The sequence below is a fragment of the Oncorhynchus mykiss genome, chromosome 18, assembly GCF_057628025.1.
Source record: "Oncorhynchus mykiss isolate SJ-2025 chromosome 18, ASM5762802v1, whole genome shotgun sequence".
Classification (NCBI taxonomy): domain Eukaryota; kingdom Metazoa; phylum Chordata; class Actinopteri; order Salmoniformes; family Salmonidae; genus Oncorhynchus; species Oncorhynchus mykiss.
In genome coordinates this window covers 44582991-44602723 of record NC_143039.1, presented here as the reverse complement: position 1 = coordinate 44602723, position 19733 = coordinate 44582991, and the positions used below count along the sequence as shown (strand labels likewise).

The window sequence follows — 19733 nt, the reverse complement described above, 5'->3', positions numbered from 1 at the left end:
ATATGTGGATAACTACGAATACCTAGGTGTCTGGTCAGACTGTAAGCTCTCCTTCCAGACTCACATTAAGCATCTCCAATCCAAAATTAAATCTAGAATCGGCCTCCTATTTTGCAATAAAGCCTCCTTCAGTCATGCTGCCAAACATGCCCTCGTAAAACTGACTATCCTACCGATCCTTGACTTTGGCGATGTCATTTACAAAATAGCCTCCAACACTCTACTCAGGAAATTGGATGCAGTCTATCACAGTCCCATCCGTTTTGTCACCAAAGCCCCATATACTACCCACCACTGCGACTTGTATGCTCTCGTTGGCTGGCCCTCACTACATATTCGTCACCAAACCCACTGGCTACAGGTCATCTATAGGTCTTTGCTAGGTAAAGCCCCACCATATCTCAGCTCACTGGTCACCATAGCAACACCCACTTGTAGCACGCACTCCAGCAGGTATATTTCACTGGTCATCCCCAATGCCATCACTTACTTTGGCCGCCTTTCCTTCCAGTTCTCTGCTGCCAATGACTGGAACGAATTGCAAAAATCTCTGAAGCTGGAGTCTTGTATCCCCCTCTCTAACTTTAAGCATCAGCTGTCAGAGCAGCTTTTTTTTATTTTTTATTAATCTTTATTTAACTAGGCAAGTCAGTTAAGAACAAATTCTTATTTTCAATGATGGCCTAGTGGGTTAACTGCCTGTTCAGGGGCAGAACGATGGATTTGTACCTTGTCAGCTGGGGGATTGGAACTTGCAACCTTTTGCTAGTCCAAGGCTCTAACCACTAGGCTACCCTGCCGCCCCAGGCTTACTGATCACTGTATCTGTACACAGCCAATCTGTAAATAGCACACACAACTACCTCATCCCCATATTATTACTTACCCTCTTGCTCTTTTGCACCCCAGTATCTCTACTTGCACATCATCATCTGCACATCTATCACTACAGTGTTAATGCTAAATTATAATTATTTTGCCTCTATGGCCTATTTATTACCTTACCTCCCTACTCTTCTACATTTGCACACACTGTACATCGATTTTTCTAGTGTGTTATTGACTGTACATTTGTTTATGTGTAACTCTGTGTTGCTTTATGTTGGCCAGGTCACAGTTGTAAATGAGAACGTGTTCTCAACTGGCCTACCTGGTTAAAAAAGGTGAAAAATTAAAATTAAATTAGCAGTAGTAGAACTGCTATCTGCTTAGTTACTGACAGATATCAATTTTAAAAGAGGAAATAAATCAGTCGGCTTCCGTCTTATCAGTAAACATCTGGTAAAATGGCGGAGGAGCTTTGAAATAATAGGGTTTTATGCTCAAGGAAACCCACAGGTGTGCAAAGCTGTCATCAAGGCAAAGGGTGGCTACTTTGATCTCAAATATAAAACATGATCCCATATGTGTTATTTTATGCTACAATGTAGAAAATAGTACAAATAAAGAAAAACCCTTGAATGAGTAGGTGTGTCCAAACGTTTGACTGGTACCGTGTTCAGACACTTCACTCAGTACTTTTTTGAAGCACCTTTGGCAGCGATTTCAGCCTTGAGTCTTCTTGGGTATGATGCTACAGGCTTGGCACACCTGTATTTGGGGAGTTTCTCCCATTCTTCTCTGCAGATCCTTAGAAGCTCTGTCTGGTTGGAGGGGGACCGTCGCTGCACAGCTATTTTCTAGTCTCTCCAGAGATGTTCAATCAGTTTCAAGTCCAGGCTCTGGTGGGTCACACAAGGACATTCAGAGACGTGTTCCCAGTCTGAGGTCCTGAGTGCTCTGGAGCAGGTTTTCATCAAGTAACTCTCTGTACTTTGCTCAGTTCCTCTTTCCCTTGATCCTGACTAGTCTCCCAGTCCCTGCCGGCTGTCATGTGCCTTTTACTGAGGAGAGGCTTCCGTCTGGCTACTCTACCATAAAGGCCTGATTGGTGGAGGGCTGCAGAGATGGTTGTCCTTCTGGACGTTTCTCCCATCTCCACAGAGGAACTCTGGAGCTCGGTCAGAGAGACCATCAGGTTCTTGGTCACCTCCCTGACCAACGCCCTTCTCCCACAATTGCTCAGTTTGGCCGGGCGGCCAGCTCTACAAAGAGTCTTGGTGGTTCCAAACTTCTTCCATTTAAGAATGTTGGAGGCTACTGTGTTCTTGGGGACCTTCAAAAATGCAGAACTCTTTTGGTACCCTTCCCCAGATCTGTGCCCCGACACAATCCTGTCTCGGAGCTCTACGGATGATTCCTTCGACCTTATGGCTTGGTTTTTGCTCTGACGTGCTCTGTCAACTGTTGGACCTTATATAGACAGGTGTGTGCCTCTCCAAATCACGTCCAATCAATTAAACTTACCACAGGTGGACTCCAATCAAGTTGTAGAAACATCTCAAGGATGATCAGTGGAAACAGGAAGTACCTGAGCTCAATTTCGAGTCTCATAGCAAAGGGTCTGAATACTAATGTAAATAAGGTATTTCTGTGTTTTATTTCCCCAGCATCAGATGTTCTCTTGGATACCTTTTATATCTTTCGGCAGGTAGCCTAGTGGTAAGAGTGTTGGGCCAGTAACTGATAGGCTGCTAATCAAATCCCTGAGCTGACAAGGTAAACATCTGCTGTTCTGCCCCGGAACAAGGCAGTTAACCCACCGTTCCTAGGCTGTCATTGTAAATAAGAATTTGTTCTTAACTGACTTGCCTAGCTAACGAAAGGTTAAATCAATAAATGGAGGTTGTTTTGCAAGCCAATGCTAACTAGCATTAGCACAATGACTGGAAGTCTGTGTATCTACTAGCGGAGAGAGAGAATACATGGATGTTGATGTAAGTGCTGCTACTTGAGTTTAGTTACTCAGTACAACATTTTTTCAAAAAGGAAGTGAATCAGTTGTTCTTGGTTATCAGTAAAATGGCTGATAGTTGAAGAGCGAAAAAAAAACAGGATTTCTGACCATGTTTGTTTTTATTTGATGGGTATTTGTTTGCTCAAGGTAATATGTGTCATTATTTTCTGTTTGGTTCTGATCCAGACATTGTGTCTCTGTAGTCTTTACAGTATGAGTTTTGATCCAGGAAGTGTGTATCACTCTCCATTGTGCACTGCATCTAACATTAATCTCTCTGGGGTACATGACACTAAAGCTACGAGGTAGGATGTGTGTGTGTGTGTGTGTGTGTGTGTGTGTGTGTGTGTGTGTGTGTGTGTGTGTGTGTGTGTGTGTGTGTGTGTGTGTGTGTGTGTGTGTGTGTGTGTGTGTGTGTGTGTGTGTGTGTGTGTGTGTGTGTGTGTGTGTGTGTGTGTGTGTGTGTGTGTGTGTGTGCGTGTGTGTGTGTGTGTGTGCGTGTGTGTGTGTGTGTGTGCATGCGTGTGCAATTTAAAGAGTGACAAAATTGTTTCACATTTTCGTTAGGCAAAATATATTAGAGACTGAAAGTATGTCTCTGTTGTGTTAAAGCTCAATCCATCAGGAGAGACCCAACTCCCCTGTATGCAGCTGTGTGTCCATGAAATGTGACCAATCTATGGATCTACCTCTCACGTTAAAAGAGGGAAACCTTTCTTCTGAAAAAAGGCAAGAAGCCATCAACTTGGTCAATTGGTCTACAACACTTTAACCCAGAACTCAAGTCTTGTGTAATTAGTCAGATGCTGGATTATGTTTGGCGTCCATACGTGTTAAGAGAACAGAGAGAACTATAAAAGTGAACTGGAACGAAGAGAGAGAAAATGCAACAAAATACCTCTGTGTTTTTTATATTTATGTTCCATGTTATACATCTGATTGAAGAATGAGGAGTTTTGTGCTTTTGTCAGGATCGAACATCAGAGACCTGCCTCCCCTGTACCCAGCTGTGTGTCCATGAAGAGTGACAAATCTATGAATCCACCTATCATGTTCAGAGAAGGAGATGTTTCCATTGAACAAATGTGTGTTTTATTAATAGAACATAGAGTAGATAATGAACATGATATTTTCTATTTCATACTGATTGTCCTTTTCTTGATGTTTCCTGCCAACCAGATAAGTCTCAGTGAGTATACCAAATTGACTGCTTTCTTTGTGCTTTTGTCAGGATCAAACATCAGAGACCTGCCTCCCCTGTACCCAGCTGTGTGTCCATGAAGAGTGACAAATCTATGAATCCACCTATCATGTTCAGAGAAGGAGATGTTTCCATTGAACAAATGTGTGTTTTATTAATAGAACATAGAGTAGATAATGAACATGATATTTTCCATTTCATACTGATTGTCCTTTTTCTTGATGTTTCCTGCCAACCAGATGAGTCTCAGTGAGTACAACAAACTGACTGGTTTTCTTTGTGCTGGTTTTCTTTGTGCTTTTGACAGGATAAAGCAGCAGAGACTAGACTCACCTGTACCCAGCTGCGTGTCCATGAAGAATGACCTGTCTATGGAACCACCTCTCACATTTAAAAAGGAAAACATTTCTAGTGTAGAAAGGTAATAACCAGTATGACTTGGTTGATGTTAATTTGGTCAAAATGTCAACTTTGTCACTGTGTTAAAAACACTACTGATTTATTGTTGCTCATTGGAGTATTTTGCTACAGATACTACTACCAAAGGTGTACTGTATTAAAGTTGCTGTGGTCTCTTTGTATTTTTGTCAGGGTCCAGCAGGAGAGACCAGCCATCACGGCACCCAGCTGTGTGTCTATGAAGAGTGACCAGTCTATGGATCCACCTTTAAGGTTCAGAGATGGAGTTGTTTCCGAACAAATGTGAGATATCATTGTTTTACAGATTCATGTAATGATATGCTGACAGTACGAGGCTTGGCCACATCACACCGTTGCAATTAATTCATGCATACCCTCTTATGTGTTATTGCTTCTGTGTGCATGCTGAATGTACAGATGTAAGCTCATGTTTTGTCCACAGAGCCCAACAGGAGCTATCAAGACAGTTCAAGACAGTGCTGAGTTCAGATCTCCCTGAAGGCTTTGAGATGAACCAGAAGGAGCTTGCTGACGCACTGGAGAAAAGTAAGAGCTGTCTGCCTTCACTGTTGATTGCTCCATTATGGGGGATGTAGAAAAGCTGGACATAGCATTATAACTCAAGTATGTGTTGTGTGCATTCATTTAACTTGTAAAGAAAACATTCATGCATGTATACAGGCAGTTAAGAGGGGATGTGATTACATTTGACTCATTCATAACACAATCCTATGTGGTCCTGTCACCTCGATAAGTTGACATGGCAGGTGAAAGAGGAGACTCGAGGCCATGCTGGGCCAAAGTAACACATTTCATCCGGATTTTTTTCTGGATGCATGCATTTACATGCAAGGGCGTAGTAGCAAATGCATAGTACAAAAGGACTATGGACTGTTTTACTGACACAGAAAGTTACAGAGTGGGATCTCTGGGATCTGTTTTGTTTTGACCAAAGATATGTATGTTTAACTCCATTCTTCCAATTTTGAATATCCTCTGTGCTTCTTGTTTATTCAGGTGAGCTTGATTTGATTTGCCAACGGGAACTCAAATCTAATCTAAAGACGAAATATCAAAGTGCATTTGAGGGTATTGCTAAGCAAGGGAACCCAACACTTCTCAATAAGATCTACACAGAACTCTACATCACAAAGGGTGGAAATGGAGAGGTCAATAATGAACATGAGGTAAGACAATTGGAGACAACAACCAGGAAACAAGCAAGACCAGAGACGGCAATCAAATGTAATGACATCTTCAAACCTTTACAAGACAGACCTATCAGAACTGTGCTGACAAAGGGAGTCGCCGGCATTGGAAAAACAGTCTCTGTGCAGAAGTTCATTCTGGACTGGGCTGAAGGAAAAGCAAATCAGGATGTCCAATTTGTATTTTCACTTCCTTTTCGGGAGCTGAATTTGATGAAAGGGGAAAAACACAGTTTGTTTGAACTTCTCGATCACTTCTCAATGGAAACAAAAAAATTAAGAATCTCCAACTTTGACAAATACAAAGTTCTGTTCATCTTTGATGGTCTGGATGAGTGCCGACTGCCCCTAGACTTCAAGAGGAACAAGAGCTGTTGTGATGTCACAGAGTCGACCTCAGTGGATATGCTGCTGACAAACCTCATCAAGGGAAATCTGCTGCCCTCTGCTCTTCTCTGGATAACTACTAGACCTGCAGCAGCCAATCAGATCCCTTCAGGATGTGTTGACCAGGTTACAGAGGTGCGAGGGTTTAATGATTCACAAAAAGAGGAATACTTTAGAAAGAGATTTACTGATAAGAACTTGGCCAGTAGAATCATCTCACACATGAAGTCATCAAGGAGCCTCTACATCATGTGCCACATACCAGTCTTCTGTTGGATCTCTGCCACAGTTTTGGAGAAAATGGGTGAAGAAGGGAGAGAGTTGCCCCAGACTCTAACTGAGATGTGCACACACTTCCTGGTATTTCAGACCAAACAGACGAATGAAAAGTATCTTGCGAAAGAAGAGACAGGTCCACACTGGAATAAAACAAGAATTCTGTCACTGGGAAAACTGGCTTTTCAACAGCTTGTGAAAGGCAATCTAATTTTCTATGAAGAAGACCTGAAAGAGTGTGGCATTGATGTCAGGGAAGCCTCAGTGTACTCAGGAGTGTGCACACAGATCTTCAGAGAAGAGTGTGGGCTGTACCAGGTCAAGGTGTTCTGCTTTGTGCATCTGAGCATTCAGGAGTTTCTGGCTGCTGTATATGTGTTTCTCAGATTCAGCAATGACAATGATAATCTAATAGCCAAACCACAGTTAATCTTCAAAACATTTTGGTTCCGAAAAATACCTGCAATTGACTTCCACAAGAGTGCTGTGGATAAAGCCTTGGAGAGTGTGGGTGGACACCTTGATCTTTTCCTCCGCTTCCTTCTGGGCCTCTCACTGGAGTCAAATCATAAGCACTTACGAGGTCTACTGACAAAGACAAGAAGCAGCCCACAGAGCCATGAGGAAACAGTCATGTACATCAAGGAGAAGATCAGGGAGAATCCCTCTCCAGAGAGGTGCATCAATCTGTTCCACTGTCTGAACGAACTGAATGACCATTCTCTAGTGAAGGAGATCCAAAGTTACCTGAGCTCGGGAAATGTCTCCAGTGAAAAACTCTCACCGGCACTGTGGTCAGCTCTGGCCTTTGTGTTGCTGACTTCAGAAGAGGATCTGGAGGTGTTTGACCTGAAGAAATACTCCAGATCAGAGGAAGGTCTTCTGAGGCTGCTGCCAGTTGTCAAAGCATCCAGAACAGCTCTGTGAGTACATATTGTAGAATGACATTTAAGTATTAATCATTAGATATTCCATTTAGAAAAAAATATGCACTATTGAACAACATATGGAATAATGCATTGATGTTTGCATCAGTATAACAAGATGACCATACAATTCTAGGAGACGGAAGATGAATCTATATGTCGAGAGAATAAACCAAATACCATTCTACTTCTACACTACTCGTGTTAAATGAACACTGTCTATGTGAAATCATGATGATCTCTCTCAGGCTGTCAGACTGTGGAGTCACAGAGGAAGGTTGTGCTTCTCTGGCCTCAGCTCTGAAGACAAACCCCTCACACCTGAGAGAGCTGGATCTGAGTAACAATGACCTGAAGGATTCAGGAGTGAAGATGCTCTCTGCTGGACTGCAGGATCCACAATGTAAACTGGAGACTCTGAGGTCCGTATTCCTATTTTTAGTCAACTTGTGATAACTGTTCACTGGATCCACATGTGTTTATCAGACTTAAATAGTTTAATTTGTCTCTATGCTCCAGCATTTTGGATTTAAGATATTAGGCAACAGTACAGAATAACACTTTTAGGGGAATTTCAAACATATCTATCTTACCATTTAGACATAAAATATCTCCCCCCCATTAGAAGATGTCATAAGTATTTGGACAAATTCACTTTTGGTATATTAAAGTAGTCGAAAAGTGTAGTATTTCATCCCATATTCCTTGCACTCTGTGATTACATCAAGCTTGTGACTCTGCAAACTTGTTGGATGCATTTGCAGTTTGTTTTGGTTGGGTTTTGGATTATGTTTTGCCGAATAGAAACCGAATGGTGAATAATGTCTGGTGTCACTTTTATTGTGATTAAGAATGTAAGATGTTCTGAACACTTCTGCATTCATGTGGATGCTACCATGATTATGGATAAACATGAATGAATTAATGATGTATGACAACGTTACAGAGGCACAAATGTCTGAGGTTAGCATGTTTTGTTTTAGCCTCTAACTTCTCACTCATTATTATTCATGATTCCTTCATGATTTTTCTTAATCGTGGCATTATTTGAATTCATTTAGTAGTGTTAAGAAACAAATTTACTCCATTCATCATTCAGTTAGGTTAAACATCTCCCAAAACACAACCAAAACAAACTGCAAATGCATCCAATGAGTTTGTATAGTCACAAGCTAAACTTTTGACTACTTTAATACATTATACAAACTAATTTGTCCAATACTTACAGTGGCTTGTTTTTCCTATTTTGTTGCCTTACAACCTGGAATTAAAATAGATTTTTGGGGGGGTTTGTATCGTTTGATTTACACTACCACTTTGAAGATGATAAACATGTTTTTATTGTGAAACAAACAAAAAATAAGATTAAAAAAACTGAACTTGAATCTTGAATGTGCAGAACCCCCCCCCCCCCCCCCCCAAAAAAAAAGTCAATACTTTGTAGAGCCACCTTTTGCAGCAATTACAAGTCTGTTGGGATATGTCTCTATAAGCTTGGCACATTTAGCAACTAGGATTCTTCAAGCCAAAACTGCTCCAGCTCCTTCAAGTTGGATGGGTTGCTGCTGGTGTACAGCAATCTTTAAATCATACCACAGATTCTCAATTGGATTGAGGTCTGGGATTTGACTAGGCCATTCCAAAACATTTAAATGTTTTCCCTTAAACCGCTTGGACTGTTTACTCCAGGGCAGCCCAACCCTCTTCCCGGAGATCAAATCAAATCAAATCAAATCAAATCAAATTTTATTTGTCACATACACATGGTTAGCAGATGTTAATGCGAGTGTAGCGAAATGCTTGTGCTTCTAGTTCCGACAATGCAGTAATAACAAGTAATCTAACTAACAATTCCAAAACTACTGTCTTGTACACAGTGTAAGGGGATAAAGAATATGTACATAAGGATATATGAATGAGTGATGGTACCGAGCAGCATAGGCAAGGTACAGTAGATGGTATCGGGTACAGTATGTACAAATGAGATGAGTATGTAAACAAAGTGGCATAGTATAGTATAAAGTGGCTAGTGATACAAGTATTACATAAGGATACCGTCGATGATATAGAGTACAGTATATACGTATGCATATGAGATGAATAATGTAGGGTAAGTAACATTTATATAAGGTAGCATTGTTTAAAGTGGCTAGTGATATATTTACATCATTTCCCATCAATTCCCATTATTAAAGTGGCTGGAGTTGAGTCAGTGTCAGTGTGTTGGCAGCAGCCACTCAGTGTTAGTGGTGGCTGTTTAACAGTCTGATGGCCTTGAGATAGAAGCTGTTTTTCAGTCTCTCGGTCCCAGCTTTGATGCACCTGTACTGACCTCGCCTTCTGGATGATAGCGGGGTGAACAGGCAGTGGCTCGGGTGGTTGATGTCCTTGATGATCTTTATGGCCTTCCTGTGACATCGGGTGGTGTAGGTGTCCTGGAGGGCAGGTAGTTTGCCCCCGGTGATGCGTTGTGCAGACCTCACTACCCTCTGGAGAGCCTTACGGTTGAGGGCGGTGCAGTTGCCATACCAGGCGGTGATACAGCCCGCCAGGATGCTCTCGATTGTGCATCTGTAGAAGTTTGTGAGTGCTTTTGGTGACAAGCCGAATTTCTTCAGCCTCCTGAGGTTGAAGAGGCGCTGCTGCGCCTTCTTCACGATGCTGTCTGTGTGAGTGGACCAATTCAGTTTGTCTGTGATGTGTATGCCGAGGAACTTAAAACTTGCTACCCTCTCCACTACTGTTCCATCGATGTGGATAGGGGGGTGTTCCCTCTGCTGTTTCCTGAAGTCCACAATCATCTCCTTAGTTTTGTTGACGTTGAGTGTGAGGTTGTTTTCCTGACACCACACTCCGAGGGCCCTCACCTCCTCCCTGTAGGCCGTCTCATCGTTGTTGGTAATCAAGCCTACCACTGTTGTATCGTCCGCAAACTTGATGATTGAGTTGGAGGCGTGCGTGGCCACGCAGTCGTGGGTGAACAGGGAGTACAGGAGAGGGCTCAGAACGCAACCTTGTGGGGCCCCAGTGTTGAGGATCAGCGGGGAGGAGATGTTGTTGCCTACCCTCACCACCTGGGGGCGGCCCGTCAGGAAGTCCAGTACCCAGTTGCACAGGGCGGGGTCGAGACCCAGGGTCTCGAGCTTGATGACGAGCTTGGAGGGTACTATGGTGTTGAATGCCGAGCTGTAGTCGATGAACAGCATTCTCACATAGGTATTCCTCTTGTCCAGATGGGTTAGGGCAGTGTGCAGTGTGGTTGAGATTGCATCGTCTGTGGACCTATTTGGGCGGTAAGCAAATTGGAGTGGGTCTAGGGTGTCAGGTAGGGTGGAGGTGATATGGTCCTTGACTAGTCTCTCAAAGCACTTCATGATGACGGATGTGAGTGCTACGGGGCGGTAGTCATTTAGCTCAGTTACCTTAGCTTTCTTGGGAACAGGAACAATGGTGGCCCTCTTGAAGCATGTGGGAACAGCAGACTGGTATAGGGATTGATTGAATATGTCCGTAAACACACCGGCCAGCTGGTCTGCGCATGCTCTGAGGGTGCGGCTGGGGATGCCATCTGGGCCAGCAGCCTTGCGAGGGTTAACACGTTTAAATGTCTTACTCACCTCGGCTGCAGTGAAGGAGAGACCGCATGTTTTCGTTGCAGGCCGTGTCAGTGGCACTGTATTGTCCTCAAAGCGGGCAAAAAAGTTATTTAGTCTGCCTGGGAGCAAGACATCCTGGTCCGTGACTGGGCTGGGTTTCTTCCTGTAGTCCGTGATTGACTGTAGACCCTGCCACATGCCTCTTGTGTCTGAGCCGTTGAATTGAGATTCTACTTTGTCTCTGTACTGGCGCTTAGCTTGTTTGATAGCCTTGCGGAGGGAATAGCTGCACTGTTTGTATTCGGTCATGTTACCAGACACCTTGCCCTGATTAAAAGCAGTGGTTCGCGCTTTCAGTTTCACACGAATGCTGCCATCAATCCACGGTTTCTGGTTAGGGAATGTTTTAATCGTTGCTATGGGAACGACATCTTCAACGCACGTTCTAATGAACTCGCACACCGAATCAGCGTATTCGTCAATGTTGTTATCTGACGCAATACGAAACATCTCCCAGTCCACGTGATGGAAGCAGTCTTGGAGTGTGGAGTCAGCTTGGTCGGACCAGCGTTGGACAGACCTCAGCGTGGGAGCCTCTTGTTTTAGTTTCTGTCTGTAGGCAGGGATCAACAAAATGGAGTCGTGGTCAGCTTTTCCGAAAGGGGGGCGGGGCAGGGCCTTATATGCGTCGCGGAAGTTAGAGTAACAATGGTCCAAGGTCTTTCCTCCCCTGGTTGCGCAATCGATATGCTGATAAAATTTGGGGAGTCTTGTTTTCAGATTAGCCTTGTTAAAATCCCCAGCTACAATGAATGCAGCCTCCGGATAAATTGTTTCCAGTTTGCAGAGAGTTAAATAAAGTTCGTTCAGAGCCATCGATGTGTCTGCTTGGGGGGGGATATATACGGCTGTGATTATAATCGAAGAGAATTCTCTTGGTAGATAATGCGGTCTACATTTGATTGTGAGGAATTCTAAATCAGGTGAACAGAAGGATTTGAGTTCCTGTATGTTTCTTTCATCGCACCATGTCACGTTAGTCATAAGGCATACGCCCCCGCCCCTCTTTTTACCAGAAAGATGTTTTTTCCTGTCTGCGCGATGCGTGGAGAAACCTGTTGGCTGCACCGCTTCGGATAGCGTCTCTCCAGTAAGCCACGTTTCCGTGAAGCAAAGAACGTTACAGTCTCTGATGTCCCTCTGGAATGCTACCCTTGCTCGGATTTCATCAACCTTGTTGTCAAGAGACTGGACATTGGCAAGAAGAATGCTAGGGAGTGGTGCGCGCTGTGCCCGTCTCCGGAGTCTGACCAGAAGACCGCCTCGTTTCCCTCTCTTTCGGAGTCGTTTTTTTGGGTCGCTGCATAGGATCCACTCCGTTGTCCTGTTTGTAAGGCAGAACACAGGATCCGCGTCGCGAAAAACATATTCTTGGTCGTACTGATGGTGAGTTGATGCTGATCTTATATTCAGTAGTTCTTCTCGACTGTATGTAATGAAACCTAAGATGACCTGGGGTACTAATGTAAGAAATAACACGTAAAAAAACAAAAAACTGCATAGTTTCCTAGGAACGCGAAGCGAGGCGGCCATCTCTGTCGGCGCCGGAAGTCACAATCTACATTCCTACATTGATCTACATTCCTGTGGGTTTTCAGTCCAACCCTAATTTAACACACCTGATTCTACTTATTAGCTGCTCAACAAGACCTTCACTAGCTGAATCAGATACACTAAATTAGGGTTGGACTGACAACTTACAGGAAAGTAGATCTCCAGGAATGGGGTTGGGCAGCCCTGGTTTACTCAATACAATCTAAATCTGATACCTCACCTTCTTTATTTTTGACTGATACTGCTTTTTAAACTAGTCTGGTCAGTCTAGTCAAATATTTGTAATATACATTTTTCTCTCTACAGCAATACTTGAATAATTGTACATTTTTAATAATGATACATCCATATATTAATAGATATGGAAGGTTTAGGGACAGTGATACATCTGAAAAGGTTGAAAACAATATAATGCCACTTCACCACCAAAAAATACCAAAGTGATTTTGAAATGATTTAAAACTATTTGCAGGCTGTCAGGCTGTCTGGTCACGGAGGAAGGCTGTGCTTCTCTGGTCTCAGCTCTGAGGTTAAACCCCTCACACCTGAAAGAGCTTGACCTGAGCTACAATCACCCAGGATACTTAGGAGTCAGACTGCTCTCTGCTCGACTGGAGGATCCACACTGCAGACTGGAGAGACTCAAGTATGTAGAGGATTTATGTCAATCCATGTTCATATCAGACATGTTTGAGTTATCAAGCTATTTATCATAATTTACTGTAAGCCAAAGATTCTTACCACCACTTCGAAGTGTGTGTGTGTGTGTGTGTGTGTGTGTGTGCGCGTGTGTGCGCGCGTGCTTGCACGTGTATCACTCAATGACTGTCTGTTCTTCTGCTCACCACTACAGTGTGGATCATGGTGGAGAACACACAATGAAAGCTGGGCTTAGAAAATGTGAGTGTTGACCGTTGTGAAGAATATGCCTATAAATAAGTCTTTTTTTTTATCACTTTGGTGCAGTTTTCACAAGTATGTGGTACATTTTCACAACTCTCAAACTCCACAAGACTCAAAACAGGTCATCAGGAAGGAAGGCGTTTCAAAACTCTAAGCACTTCAATTGACAACACAAAATCATATTCCCTTTTACACCAAACGTAATCAGTGTTTCACCGCGAAATACATGTTTCACATTGCAACACATGTTCATATAAAGTAATTGCCTTTCACAATTAAATGTGCACATCGCTTTTAATATGATTCTCTTCTCTTTTGCTAAAATACATTTTACTATTACTTAAACCGACTGCTCTTAATTGATGATCACTTAAACGTTCGGTAAACCTATAGATTTTACATGGGCAGTGCAAGTGTATTGCCTAATGTGAAAACAGTGTAATGTGATGATATGTACAGTACTGAAGCATACGACATTCAAAGGGCAATTTTTAAACATGTACCTTACAGTTTGTTCTGTTGGATTAACTGGTTGTTAAAATGGCTCAATTGAGAGGATATCATTATGTTTTGGTGATTAAACCAATGTACTTGTTATATTTCACAGTACATTTTATATTTTGGATCAATTGTTGTGTGGTGAAAGATGTGCATTCATTTTGTTGTAGACATTGAAAGGTTTTGAATGTAAGACTGGCTTTGTTACAAGTGTTACTAGTTTAGTCATTGAGAGTATGTCATTGAGAGTGAGGAAAAATGTGTTTGTGTAACGTGTGTGTTCATGTGTGCAACCATGTTTGAGTGTGTGTAATTACTGGGCATACGTGTGTTTGACATTACCATATGTAACATATGATCATTCAACACGTCTCAAGTTACCTTGACTGTGCCTTTTTTAATACCTAGAAACATCGACTTTAAATGTATGTATAAGTGAAAAGTGAGTTAACATTCTAATTGTGAATGATGATAATTTGAAAATATTGTGTCTTGTTCCCATCCCTCAGATGCGTTTGAGCTCAAACTGGACCCAAACACATCACACAGAAACCTCTCTTGGTCTGAGGTGAATAGAAAGGTGACATGTGGGAATGGGAGTCAGCCGTATCCTGATCACCCAGAGAGATTTCAGGACCGTCCACAGGTGCTGTGTAGAGAGGGTCTGTCTGGGCGCTGTTACTGGGAGGTAGAGTGGAGTGGGAAATGGGTTATGATAGGAGTTGCATATAAAGGAATCAGCAGGAGAGGACAACATAATGACTGTGTGCTTGGAGCCAATGACAAGTCCTGGTGTCTGTTCTGCTCTGATAAACATTACAATGCCAGGCACAATAATGAGAGAACTGTCACCTCCTCCGGCTCCCACAGAGTAGGAGTATATCTGGACTGGGTGGCTGGCACGCTGTTCTTCTACATGTATGGTATCTCCACTGATACACTGATCCACCTGCACACATTCCACACCACTTTCACTGAGCCACTGTATCCTGGGTTTGGGGTCAGTTGGTCCAAATCCTCAGTTTCTCTGTGTCAGATAGCCTCCTGAAGTCACACTCCCATTGAAACACAATTGGGTGACATGATGGGTTATTCTTCACTCAAATATAAAAAATAAATAAAGCCCTTCTGTGCAGAAAAAAAGTCATTCTGATTAGCTGGGCCTTGCTCTCCAGTGGGTGGGCCTATGCCCTCCCTCCAGGCCCACTGTTAGCTGTGCCCCTGCCCAGTCATGTGAAATCCATAGATTAGGGTTTATGAATTTATTTCAATTGGCTGATTTCCTTATCTGTAACTCAGTAAAATCATTGCAATTGTTGCATGTTTTGTTTTGCTTCATATACATAGTATATGTTTTTTGGAATTCGTATGATATGTTATGAATCTAATTCGTACTTTATTATGTGAATTTGTGGTGCTTACGATTCCGGACTGCATCTTTAACAGATGATAATTAGATATGTAAATAAATTCTGTCATCTTTCTGTTGACCGTAGCATGTTTGTAAAATTGTTGACGCAACAATCCTGCTTCTGTGTGAACTCAATTGCACTGAATGTAATTGTCACAGTCTAATGAGGTTAATAAAAAAGTGGAAATAAGAGATGTTTAAAATGTTTAATTTATTTGATAAGAATATGCATTTTAATGAATGGAGTTGTGTAACTACAGTACCAGTCAAAAGTTTGGACACACCTACTCATTCAAGGACATTTATTTATTTTTGTTACTATTTTCTACATTGCAGAATAATAGTGAAGCCATCAAAACTATGAAATAGCATATATGGAATCATGTATTAGCCAAAAAGGTGTTAAACAAATCCAAATATATTTTAGATTCTTCAAAGTAGCCACTCTTTGCCTTAATGACAGCTTTGCAGTCTTGGCATTCTCTCAACCAGCTTCACGAGGAATGCTTTTCCAACTGTCTTGAAGGAGTTCCCACATATGCTGCACACTTGTTAACTGCTTTATCTTCACTCTGCCAACCATCTCAAATGAGTTGATGTCAGGTGACTGTGGAGGCCAAGTCATCTGATGCAGCACTCCATCACTCTCCTTGGTCAAATAGCTCTTACACAGCCTGGTGGTGTGTTTTGGGTCAAAAAAAAATCTCATATTTGGACTCATCAGACCAAAGGACAGATTTCCACCGGTCAAATGTCATTTGGTCATGTTTCTTGGCTCAAGCAAGTCTTTTCTCCATATTGGTGTCCTTTGGTAGTGGTTTCTTTGCAGCAATTTAACCATGAAGGGCTGATTCACACAGTCTCCTCTGAACAGTTGATGTTGAGATGTGCCTGTTACTTGAACTCTGTGAAGCATTTAACTTTAATTCACTTTTCCTCTGCAACGGAGGTAACTCTGGGTCTTCCTTTCTTGTGGCGATCATGAGAGCCAGTTTCGTCATGGCTCTTGATGGATTTTGCGATGCACTTGAAGAAACTTTCAAAGTCCTTGAAATGTTCCACTGTCATTTCTCTTTGCTTATTTGAGCTGTTCTTGCCATAATATGGACTTGGTCTTTTACCAAATAGGGCTATCTTCTGTATTCCACCCCTACCTTGTCACAACACAACTGATTGGCTCAAACGCATGAAGAATGAGAGAAATTCCACAACTGAACTTTTAACAAGGCAAACCTGTTAATTGAAATGCATTCCAGGTGACTACCTCATGAAGCTGGTTGAGAGAATGCCAAAGTGTGCAAAGCTGTCATCAAGGCAAAGGGTGGCTGTTTTGAAGAATCTCAAATACAACAAATATTTTTAATTGTTTAACACTTTATTGAGTACTACATGATTGCATATGTGTTATTTCATAGTTTCGATGTCTTCACTATTATTCTACAATGTAGAAATAGTCAAATTATAGAAAATCCCTGGAATGAGCAGGTTTGCCCAAACCTTTGACTGGTACTGTAGGTGCTGAGGAGTATTTCTGTCTGTAATAAAGCGCTTTTGTGGGGGGAAATTCATTCTGATTGGCTGGGTCTGGCTCTCCACTATGCCCTCCCAGGCCCACCCATGGCTGCACCCCTGCCCAGTCATGTGAAATCCATAGATTAGGGCCTAATTTATTTATTTCAATTGGTTGATTTTCTTATATGAACTGTAACTCAGTAAAATCTTAGAATCTGTTGCATGTTGCGTTTATATTTTTGTTCTTACATGTCTGTAAAATGTGTATCCCAAAATACAGTACCAGTCAAAAGTTTGGACACACTTACTCATTCAAGACATCAAAACTATGAAATAACGCATTTGTAATCAAAAAAGTGTTCAAATCAAAATATATTTTATATTTGAGATTCTTCAAAGTAGTCACCCTTTGCCTTGATGACAGGTTTGCACATTCTTGGCATTCTCCAGTGTAGAATTGGCCTTGTGTTTAAGGTTCTTGTCCTGCTGAAAGGTGAATTAATTTCCCAGTGTCTGGTGAAAAGCAGATTGAACCAGGATTTCCTCTAGGATGTTGACTGTTCGTAGCGCCATTCAGTTTACTTTTTATCCTGAAAAACATGTCGCAGCCCCCACTATGTTTGAAAATATGGAGAGTGGTAGTCAGTAATGTGTTGTATTGGATTTACCCCCAAAATAACACTTTGTATTCATGACAAAAAGTGAATTGCTTTGGCACATTTTTTGCAGTATTACTTTAGTGCCTTGTTGCAAACAGGATGCATGTTTTGGAATATTTTTTATTCTGTACAGGGTTCCTTCTTTTCACTCTGTCAGTTAGGTTAGTATTGTGGAGGAACTACAATGTTGTTGAGCCATCCTCAGTTTTCTCCTATCACAGGCATTCAACTATGTAACTGTTTTAAAGTCATCATTGGCCTCATGGTGAAATCCATGAGCGGTTTCCTTCCTCTCCGGCAACTGAGTTAGGAAGGATTCCTGTATCTTTGTATTGACTGGGTGTATTCATTCAGTGTAATTAATATATTCACCATGCTCAAAGGGATATTCAATGTCTGCTTTTAAATTTTTCCCCCATCTACCAATACTGTAGGTGCCCTTCTTTGCAAGGCATTGAAAAACCTCCCTGATCTTTGTAGTTGAATCTGTTTGAAATTCACTGCTCAACTGAGAGATCTTACAGATAATTATATGCGTGTGGTACAGAGATGAGACAGTCATTAAAAAAATCATGTTAAACACTATTATTGCACTCAAAGTGAGTCCATGCAACTCATTAAGTGACTTGTTAAGCAAATGTTTACTCCTGAACTTATTTAGGCTTGTCATAACAAAGGTGTTAACTTATTGACTCAAGACATTTCAGCTTTTCATTTTTAATTAATTTGTAAATATTTATAAAAACTTAATATCACTTTGACGTTATGGGGCCAGTGTTTATGTTTAGGCCAGTGACAAAAATAATATATATTTAATAAATGTTATATTCAAGCTGTAACACAACAAAATGAGGAAACAGTCAAGGGGTGTGAATAATTTCTGAAGGCCCTGTATGTGTTTGGACATTTAGATCAGATGAGGTTCTTGTGTAATTGTGTTTTTAATTCCAGGAAAGACCTGTGATATAGAGATGCTACAGTCCATGGACGTCCTGACAGACGACGAGAAGGCTTGGGGCCTGGACTTCTTCAAGGAAAGTGCATTTCATCACTCCAAAGACCAATTATGGAACATTTCATCAACCAATTATGACTCTTATTTAGGTTTCACATTTTGCATTTGGTTGGGATGGTTCTATAGGGGAGGATTAGTGTCACGCTGTACCTCGAAGAGGGTGATACATTTTTCTCATGCTGGAATAGATAGAACATATTTTTTTATTAATAAACTCATATCCTTTACTCGTTAGTAAACTTTAAAAGTCACACGTTTCCAGACTGAATTAATATAACTGATCCAGGATTGTGTTTTTGATTAGGGGAAAAAGTCATTGTAAAAACTGTTTAGAAATATGTTTACCTGAATGGATCAGTAGTAAAATATACTGTAATAAAGATTGAGTAGACATTTTATATTGCAGTAGTTCATGAATAATGAACAGGGTCACTAAGACTGCTGGTTCCGAAGACTTCCTTCTGGAAAAATCATGTTTCAATACAGGTGTAGAGGAACATTCATTTTAATTTAAATATATTTCTCTACTCTTGTATCCATCATGTATACAGCTACTCCTGTCTTATGTCAATAGTACTATCATCCAGCTTCACACATGCAATATTTGATGAGACACTATGAATGAATAAATAATATTGTATGGCTTAATGGAATCTGGATGACTCATTCTTTGTTTGTAGCTGCCTGCAGTATGTGCTTGTGTAGTGTAGCCTATCAGCAGTAAAGTTTCCGTTCAATTCGGTAGAGTGATTGGGTCAGGAATTCCATCCATTTGTTATTCTCTTGATGTCTGATTGGGTGGAAGGTATTACAGATTGGAAGCTCGGGCTGATAGTGAGGACTCTTGGAGAATGGGAGTAAGGAGAGGGAGATCAGTACCCCGTGCACAAGTAAATACATTAGTGTCTACTACTGAATCTCCCAAGTAGTTCTTAAGGGATTACAGACTGTGATTTTAAAATATGTGAAATTACGGAGATGGCTTTCACTTCGTTTTTCAGTGGTACAACATTACTCTTTGTTCGTAAATTCACTCTGGGATTTGTTATATAAATATTCATGCACATAGCTCATATAAACAAAGACATTCCGTCGCAAGAACACATACACCCAGCCACAAGACTGACCCCCTCTATTGGTCGGATGCTCAGGATAAGGCTCTGCTGTGCACCAATGGGGCTTCTGCTCTGGCTAGAGCAAGGCCCGCCTCCAACCCTCCGACCAGTCAAGAAGACCGAAACGACAAGACTCCACCTACTTTATTCTATGTA

At 41.6% G+C, this 19733-nt stretch overlaps 1 protein-coding gene across 3 annotated transcripts; it reads left to right on the top strand.

Moving 5' to 3' along the window:
• Nucleotides 1–3028: 3028 nt before the first annotated feature.
• Nucleotides 3029–19110, top strand: LOC110496120 (NLR family CARD domain-containing protein 3). 3 transcript variants are annotated; one of them, XM_090208501.1, is made up of 13 exons: nucleotides 3029–3141; nucleotides 3449–3565; nucleotides 3808–3921; nucleotides 4068–4181; nucleotides 4345–4458; nucleotides 4629–4739; nucleotides 4900–5003; nucleotides 5475–7251; nucleotides 7503–7676; nucleotides 12937–13110; nucleotides 13318–13364; nucleotides 14375–14511; nucleotides 18399–19110. In XM_090208501.1, the coding sequence occupies exons 1-13, from the start codon at nucleotides 3050–3052 to the stop codon at nucleotides 18414–18416; spliced, it is 3093 nt and encodes a 1030-aa protein (XP_090064627.1). In that variant the 5' UTR covers nucleotides 3029–3049; the 3' UTR covers nucleotides 18417–19110. The 3 variants fall into 3 exon arrangements, with proteins under 3 accessions (XP_090064627.1, XP_090064626.1, XP_090064629.1); XM_090208500.1 differs by lacking the exon at nucleotides 18399–19110 and having other exon boundaries at nucleotides 14375–15466; XM_090208503.1 differs by lacking the exons at nucleotides 13318–13364; nucleotides 18399–19110 and having other exon boundaries at nucleotides 14375–15466.
• Nucleotides 19111–19733: the final 623 nt, after the last annotated feature.